Source organism: Molothrus ater, chromosome 8 (genome assembly GCF_012460135.2).
Source record: "Molothrus ater isolate BHLD 08-10-18 breed brown headed cowbird chromosome 8, BPBGC_Mater_1.1, whole genome shotgun sequence".
NCBI lineage: Eukaryota > Metazoa > Chordata > Aves > Passeriformes > Icteridae > Molothrus > Molothrus ater.
Window position 1 is genome coordinate 30,879,593 of NC_050485.2, and position 9,114 is coordinate 30,888,706.

At 40.1% G+C, this 9,114-nt stretch overlaps 1 protein-coding gene across 2 annotated transcripts in view; it reads left to right on the forward strand.

Moving 5' to 3' along the window:
* PLPP4 (phospholipid phosphatase 4) overlaps positions 1-8,175 on the forward strand; it is a 46,706-nt gene extending 38,531 nt beyond the window's left edge. Inside the window, exons 6-8 of one of the 2 annotated variants that reach the window (XM_036385588.2) lie at positions 1,325-1,495; positions 5,215-5,403; positions 6,723-8,175. In XM_036385588.2, coding sequence (XP_036241481.1) covers positions 1,325-1,495; positions 5,215-5,403; positions 6,723-6,733 — 371 coding nt within the window. In that variant the 3' untranslated portion in view covers positions 6,734-8,175. Of the gene's footprint in view, positions 1-1,324; positions 1,496-5,214; positions 5,404-6,722 lie in introns of those variants that run through there. The other variant, XM_036385590.2, reaches the window with a different exon arrangement.
* Positions 8,176-9,114: the final 939 nt, after the last annotated feature.

Here is a 9,114-nt window from a genome sequence, read left to right on the forward strand (position 1 = left end):
TCTGCCTTTTAATTTAGGGAAATACATCCACCACCTAAGGCAAGATCAGCCTTTGTGTTTATTACAAATATAAATCCTACTGCACTTCCATGTTCTTCCGTGAACACCTCCTTCTGAAAAGGTGGAAGACCCTGAAAAGAACCCCACAAATTTGGGGGAAATAGTCTTTTTAAAATATTACCAGATTTTCTCTGAAGTCCTTTTGGCTACATCTGCTGCTGCTGTGCACCAGGCTGACAATTGCTGGTAAAATTGCCTGGTAAATGGTATTAATCCTAAATATGAGTCTGTGTGAACTGAACACCTACTTTATAGTTTGGGCAATATTCCTTTAAGCCCTCTAAATTGCTGGGCATTGCAGATTGCCTGAAAATGAAACCACAAAACAATTCATTCTTCTGCCTGGGAACGCGGCCTTCAGATTTCAGTTCACCTAAAAAATAATAACCTGAGGTGAAAAATAGAAATATGAAGACAAAAATATTTTTGGATTGGGAAAGATTTTGCTTCAGGATTGCATTTGATGTTGCATATCCAAGACAGATTTCATTTTGATCGCTCCATTTACTCATCTAGAAGATGAAATGATGCAAACAAGTCCTTTCCTTGTCCAGTGTCTCTCTGAAAGGTGTAAAAGCTGCAACAGGAAAGCTCAGGGCAGAAACTTGGTGCCTGAGTTCTCTTGTCACTGCCACTTGTGCATGTTCTATAGAAACTGGGTAATGGAACCTAAAAATCTCATTTAAATGTAATTCAATTACAGTGCAAACTGTCTGAATCCTTTTCTGCTTTGAACCTCAACGTTTTAGAATAGGTCTAAAATCAGGAAAGATGTGCTGAAGGTTGAAGCATGAAAGAGCTTTTGTGACTCAAGTTAAAAATTTGCTTAAATGTTTAATTTAGTGTCTGATGTCTCCCCCAGAGGAAAAAGGTAAATTGCTGAAGGAAAAAAAAAATTTAAATTTCTATGGAATAGGTGAATGTCTCGAGGCAACACGGTGTTTGCAGACATGTCAGATTATGTGAAAGCTGAGTGTATATATTAGAAAAAAATCAAATTGCTTCTGAGTGTTCCCTTTCCTGGTTGCTTGCATTGCTCTATAAGTAACACCACTGCTGTGGAGAATGTATGTATGACATGGATCTTGTTGGGGAATGTCTTTCCTCATTCACTTCCCCAAAAATGTGATTTTTTTAAAGTTTGCAAGATCATGACTGCTTTAATAAAATAATTAAAAAAACAAACAAACAAACAAAAAACCAACCAATCAACCAGACCAGCACTAATTAGAGTTCACTGCAGTGATGTGCTTTGCTGTATCAGTTGCATTTTCAGGCCTGGGCTTCACCACCTTCTACCTGGCTGGAAAGCTGCACTGCTTCACGGAGAGCGGCCGGGGGAAGAGCTGGAGGCTCTGTGCAGCCATCCTGCCCCTCTACTGTGCCATGATGATCGCCCTGTCACGGATGTGTGACTACAAACACCACTGGCAAGGTCAGACATGGACATGCCCCATTTTCCTACTCTTGTTTTTCTGAGTTAGCCATGGATTTCTGTTGTAACGCGACACAAAATGAGCAACACTGCGCCTTGAGATGTTTAAGGTAAAAAAGGGGTAGTTCATTTCTGAACTCTGGTATTTATAAGTGATTATGGATTGGAGGATGAAATTGCTACTTTTTTAACTCCACTGGTCAAACTAACAGTTTATCAATTCTCTTTTCTTCTAGAAAGGAATGTAAAACAATGATTTATATGAAAAGTGCATGAGAAACTCTATTACAAAAATGTAAACATCAGAAGGTTTAGAAGAACTTTAGAAGAACAGGGTGACATATTTCTTTTATTTTTTTCTGTTTCAGTGCATAGTGTGAGTTAAAATACCATGCTGTGCTATAGATTTTCCTTGCTCCTGGATTGATGCTGGGGTTTCCTAGCAAGGCTGGATTAGCTAGCACTGACCTTCAGAGCTTCAGGCCTCTGCCACAGCATCCTCTCCTCCCTCACAGCAGGCACTTCTGGAGTGCAACACCCATCAGGTCACTGCATCTGTCACTGTTGTCTCAGAGTCCTTCAAAGTTCTCTAACTGATGGAGGAGGTTGTGCTATTTATCAATTACTCACTCATGTGACAATTCAGAAAACCCTGCCATCAATTATTTCTTTACCCATTTCTTGACTTTCTTTATGGCCACCTTTGTAGCTTCCTTGCTTTTACTTATGTCCTCTGCTAAGTAAACCAGCCTGTAATTACTTTTCCCCTATTTGTCCCTGAATTCCTATAAGAAATACCGTGCATGGTTATTTCTGATGCTGTTATGTGGATCACCTTGGCTTTCTGTGGTATTGCTAGGACTGTACTGCTGGCCCTGCAAATTGAGCTCCCCTCAAGGTCCTGAGTGCTCCTTTCAATTACCTGAAATTTCAGTTCCATACTGGTTCCATGCTGTTTCCTGTTTTCCAGCACTGTGGTGGGTTGACCCTGGCTGGACACCAGGTCTGTCACTCCCCTCCTCAGCTGGAAGGGTGAGAGAAAATGCAGTGAAAAGTTCATGAATCAAGTTAAGTTGAGGGAGAGATCACTCAGCAGTTGCTGTAACAGTGCCTGGAGCAGCTCCTGCCCCTCCTTCCTCACTGACCTGGGTGTGAGCAGGGCTGTTTCTCTCACATGTTCTCACTCCTCTCTCCAGCTGTTATTTCAGTTGTCCAGATTTTTTTTTCCAGTTTTTTACATCTCTTATCCTAGAGGTGCTCCCACGTCCCTGCTGTGCCCAGTCTTGGCCAGTGACAGACCCATCCTGGAGCTGCCTGGTGCTGGCTCTGTTGCACATGGAGAAGATTCTCATGGAAGCCAGCCCTGCAGCTCCCTCTGCTACCAAAGCCTGGCCCCAAATCCTAGCACAAACACACAGCATTCTGTTGGTTCCTCATATAATTTCAATTAATTTCTGCATTGCTCTGTCCCCCTGAGCACCTTCTCATCTCACCCAGCAGCAGAACCAATCTCAGCCATGCTTTCCCTCACCCTGCTGTGCTCCTGCAGCTGCTTCATCACCAGCCATTAGCCTTGACACGCTCTCTGAGGAGCCTCCTGCTTTCCAGCAGAGCCTTGTCTTGTTTCAGGACCCATTTCTCCTTTTCTCAGTGACACTGGGGCTGGGGAGAGCCTCCAGCACAAACCTGCTGAGCATGAGGTGCTGCCTTGCCAGGCTGGCAGGAGGCACACAAAACACTTGGCCTGAGCTCCCTGTTAAAGAGAAAAGGAGGAGTGGGAAGAAATGTGGAGAGTACAGGTTTGGAGCAGGTGTTTGCAGTGTGAACTGTCCCTTGCCAGAATTATTGATGGGCTGAAAGGTGAGCAGGTGATGGTGATGTGCTTTGTACAAGGTGGAGGAAAACTGCACCCAGGGCTTGGGACTCAGCTCATCACAGCTGCTCCTGTTCTGCCTTTGAATTTTAAGGAGATGGAGCTGCAAACTTATGGGAATAAATTACATGGGAATCCTTTTTCTTCATGGTGGAAAAAGGCCCATTCTTTATTCACATAATTAATTTTTATACAGATTAACAGACTTTGTGTGGGACTCTTAATTGGTTAGGAGTTTTCTTGCCAGTTACCTTTACTGGTTAGTAACAAGTTGTTATTCTGTATTGATTGGTCACTCAAACTCTCAGTGTCTACATGCAGGGACAGTTGGTTGTGAAAAATAGTTTTCATTTTTCTGTCTAACTGTGTAAAAACAGTTTATGCAGGTGCAAGTTATCTGAGAATTGCACCTAACACAGGCTTATAGAAAATTAATCTTGTCACAATAACTAAGTTTTTTACGAGTTGATTGATGCTGTACAGTGAAAATCCTTGCCCTCAGTACCTTTAATATCATTATAGTTTGGTAGAGCCAGGCTGATGAAATCAGTCAGCTTCCAGCGTGGGTAGGATAAGTTACTGTCTGCACACAATCACCTTTTAAATTCCTGTTTGAGCCCCTGTTATATTAATTTGTGATGGATTAATTTTGTCCTTTTGTGTGAAGGAGAGAACATAGGATTAGAAGGCATCTCCTGGGTCATTCCATGTAGTCCTGTTGTTCAAATGTGACTTACAGTCACATTTCTTAGATTTATCCACCTCACTATTAAATTTTTCAGGTTTTCTTGCTCCAGCCATTCCTGATAAAAGGCATCTCACATCTCTAATGATTACAAACCATCTATTATGCATTGAAAATTGAACTACATGGCCTTTATTGTAATGAAAATAACAATGCCAAACCAGGGTATTTAATCTGTATTTAAGGACTTTAGCCAAAAATAATTTGTATTGATTTACCCTTCTTTGCCAGTAAACTAAATGATTCACCACTTTTATTATACTTTGGGTTTTTTGAAATTAAAAGAATGGAATCACAGGTACACACAGATGATGTGGTGCTGAATCAGTCTTGTGAAAATAAAATGTGTTGTCAGGTCATTTTAACCAGTTCCTTTTGCCTCACTTCATTATTCTTCATGTTAAATCTGAGGCTTTCACAGAGTGTGTATGTCCAGTGAAATTTTTCTCTTGTTGATTGTAAATGAAACACAAGACGAGGTGAGTATTTTCTGGTTCTTTTAATAACCAGAAACAGAAGGAATCCTCTATAGAAAATTTTAAATTGCCTAAGTGTGAGAGCTGCAAATATCTCATCCAATAGCCTTACTTATCTTGCTTTATTTTCTGATAGGAGAATGGGATATTAAAAAAAACATCAAAGAAAGATATTCAAGAGGTGTTAAATCAGTTAACAGGCATACTTACTCTTTGACCTTTTAGATGCTTTTGGTAAGAATTCATCCAGCTTGAGATTGTTCTTGGCAGTCTGCTTTTTTAAATGGAAGGTCCATGGGTTGCCCACCCACAAGTGGTCAGCTGTGATCTGGAACATCAGGAGTGTTTGATACCTCATGGAGTCCATTCTATTCCCAGTGTTCATCTCCCAAAACTGAGCCAACCATCTACAGTTTGGGTGTTCAAAATATTGCACAAGTCCCCAAGGATGGATTTTATGTGTCCAGTGTGGTATTTGGTTCCAAATTCTTTAGGAAAATTCAGAATCCACATTTTCTGTGTTAAACACTTTCACATCAACCAAATGTCTTTTATTTGCAGTTTTCACTCCTGGCTGCGCTTCCCCTTGTAATGTGCTCCTGGTTTTGTTGCTTTTTTCCTGCAGATGCTTTCGTTGGAGGGGTGATTGGCCTCATTTTTGCTTATATTTGCTACAGACAGCACTACCCTCCTTTGGGCAACACAGCCTGTCACAAATCTTATGTCAGCCTGCTGGATCAGACCTCAGTGAAGAAAGAAGAGAGACCCACAGCAGACAATGCTACTGGGCTGCCTCTGGAGGGAATTACTGAAGGTCCCGTATGACTTTGAGAAATGTGCAGAATGAACTTTTAGCCTTCTCACATTTCCTCCAAACTGGTCTCTTAACAGTGGTTCTTAATGTACATTTTTTTCTTTTGTTTCTTTCCTTTTTATAAAGGGAATTTAAATATTTTATTTTTAATGCCATAGCACCATCATAGTTTTAAAGGTAAATTCTAAGTTCATACTGACTTGCTGAATTATCTGTTTTCAGTCTACTGCAAGCAGGTAGAACTACTCGAGGGAAGGGGAAAGAACATTATTAAAAAAATCTCGTGGGGAATGATCAAGAGAGTAACTTTGAGGTGTGGTTGAGCATATACTAGATCTGGAAACAGATTTTCTGAAGTACTGAGTATCTTCTACAAAGTTCTGGTCATCTTCAGCACTCATTGATTTCGATGGGTGGCGAGTACACAGAGCACTTTTCATCAGGTGTTCAACATCTGTAATTTGATAATTTAGGGCATCATCCTTACGTTTATCTTGCTGCCTTCTGACATTAACAAAAATCTCCACATGCTGGTGGAACTTTGTATTAATTATCAAATTTTGCCAAGGTCGTTCTGAGCTACTAATGACTAAGAGGACAAAAGGTGTGGCTGGTGAAGTGCTTGTGAGAGCCAAGCCTTGTGCATTAGTAGTTCCACAGGATGATTCTCACCTTCAAGAAACTCCATGCTGTTAAAATTACCAACTAAGAACAACAACATACAGGATGGATTAGAAACTTGGTATTGACCATCAGCAATTTTTGAGAACTCTTGCAGTATTTACCATCAAAACAAATTTGAAAGAAAACACGCATTGTATTTAACAAGCTGAAGTCTTTCAAACAGATGTTTAAAACCCCCTAAAACTGGGAGGATAAAGAAACACAAAGTTTTCTGTGGATCTCGTTGTGCCATGTTCATTCTTGTGTAGTGACTCACTGCAGCATTGGTGACCTGAGGAAATGCAAAGATTCTCATTTGTGACTTTGGGCACACAACCACAAATGCCTGTGGTGGTTTCCAGCACTGTAACATACCCAGAGGAAGGCTGGAGACAGTTTTCCACCAATCCCATCCCACATTTTCAGCTCACCATGCTCTTGGGCATGGTGCTTGCCAAGGTTGGTACCTGAATTGGAACTCACCTGAATCAAACCACTGCTGGTATGGAGAAGGTTGACAAGAGTGTGACCGAAGGTAATTTATTATCAGTAGGATTCTGTTTGTTAGGTATGCACTATGCAGTATAAATCACATTCCTGTGAGATGAGGTACCTTTGGATGGCAGAATGTCAGATTCCAGGTTTTTTCTCCTTAGGTATCCTGTGAAAAATGAAGGCAAAATATTCCAGACCACACCCTGGCATTTGAACATTTCTTGGAGCAATCAAGATAATGTTGATCAACGACCACAATTACGGTGCTTCAGACTGGAGGAGACTGCTGCCATGATTATAATTTCTGTGTTCCTGTTGGAATATGCATCAGCCTCCTAGACATTTTGTGATTCAAACAGCTCAATGTTTCTATGTAAGGCTTGTCATTTACTTTACTCAAAGCTAAGCTTTGTAGATTTTTTTTTTTTTGAGAAGAGCTGCTTCCTGATTGGCAACACTTGAATTTTTATAAAAAGCAAGTAAATGAGGGTCCCCTTAAAAATAAACCTAATAACTGTGTACAAGAGGATGCAACCTTGCTGTGTATAAATTTATATGATATTTGGAAATGGCTATAAATAGGAAGTGACATTAAGGAACAGAAGGTAACAGGAGTGAACCCGGGAGGTTCTGTAGAAACCAGAAAAAAGCAAAGCTGGTACAGTTTAACTGAGCCAGAGGGAGGATGTTTCACTTACAGAATTCTGAGGTCTACAGCAGAGACAGTTGAACTTAGCTCTGGTTTTCCTGGTGAATATACAGTAATTCACAATACCAGCATCAGCAAAGCAAAATTACTTGGCATTTGCACTGGATTTGACAGAACACTCCTCTGGTGTGGTTGAGATCTTATTCTAGAAATCCACAGAGTGCAATGGAGGTTTAATCTTCCTACGAAGTTTTTAAACCACCCTACAGAATTCTGTAACAAATATAGTTTTCTATTACTTCATGTGGGAGGATTACTGAGAGCCCCAGAAGCCAGGGTGAGGTTTAGCCATCAGCTCTTTCTTTCAGCAGGAACCCTAGTCTTCCAGGTTATATGCAAATGTTAAAAAAAGAATAAATCTTCAATCAAAATTAGAAGTTTAATACTGATGCATAGAGCATTTTGCATGTTTTTATATAGATCTGGCTTATTCTCAAAATGGAGTGGAGCCTTCTAACTGATGTACACATTCTGAATGTTTTAATGGCTTTTGGTACAGACAGGCTGTCTTTGGGATGAGGAAAATCTCTTCCAGCCCTCAAGTGAGTAGTGGCTGCTAAAAGATTGGAACATGAAGTGTAATACAGCATAAAACCTGAAATTGCTGGAGTAATTGGTGATCTCAGAAAAGCAGTAAAGAATAACACATTTTAATGGGAATAATTCAATCGAGAGTCATAAAGGAGACAATGTAAAAGGTTTGATTAAAATGTAATTAAAATTATGAAAGACTTAATGGAATGAAACTTGTGGAGGGATCTGTAGGTGCCACAATCACCAGTGCAAAGTCAGCGTAGGGAAGGCATTTTTGTGGATCAATGTATTTTACTCTCATGCTTTCTCAGTGTGAAGGAAATGTAATGTTGTAATGCACCAATAAAACAACACATGAATGTGGGTTTGTACATCTGTGTGTTATCATTTTTTTGAGAAGAATATAATTTAGCAAGTTATTCTCATTAATTAAACATGCAGAGCATCACACAAAAAAAAAAGCCCTAAAGAAACAGTGTTACTGATAAAGAGTCATTACTGATGCTGTTAAAATGGAACAGCCTCCCTCCTTTAACCAAAATAATGCTCTTCAGCTTTTCTCCAGGCAAAGGTAGAGTGTAAGACTGCAAGGCTGAAATTCTGCAATTGTTACCCAGCTAAACCCAACAGGTTCCTTCCCCTGCTCCCATTCCATATCCCAAATAACCCTGCAAATGCCATATTTAATAACAAACGTGGTTGGGCTAGAACAGGAGGACAACATCAAATCAAACACAGCAGGGATATCCTGAGAGACTGGCAACCAGCAAAATGCCCCCACAGTGACTGAAATCTCAGGCTCTGGGTTAGGAATAAAGCATTTGTGCTGATTCATTCAGATTTTGTTGCTTTTTCTAATTTGGCCCTCTATTTTTTTTCCCCTGTGCATAGAACAAATTATTTTTATTTAATGTGAAAACAGAACCTCATTTTCCTTCCTTCTATCCATGGCAAAAAATACTTGGCTGTGGACTGTGGGGGGAAAAAGCCCAAACCTATGGAAAAGCCATATTTTTGTTTTGTGGTACTAAAATTCTAATAATTTTTGGAGAATAGCTCTGGATCACTGAGCACATCACATTCTGGAGGTGGAATAAAGCCTTTACATGGGTTTTTTGTCTTAAAATTGCTAAACAGGACCATGTTGTTGGACAGTTAGGAGTAGCATCCACAGGCATTATCTGAAATCAAATTTCTTATTACTCTTACTCATCTTTACAAGATAAATAGTCTCACCTGCTACCCAGAGTACATTTCACACTCATCTGATAAGCAGAATGCCTACATTGCTGTCCTAAGGGGCTAAAATT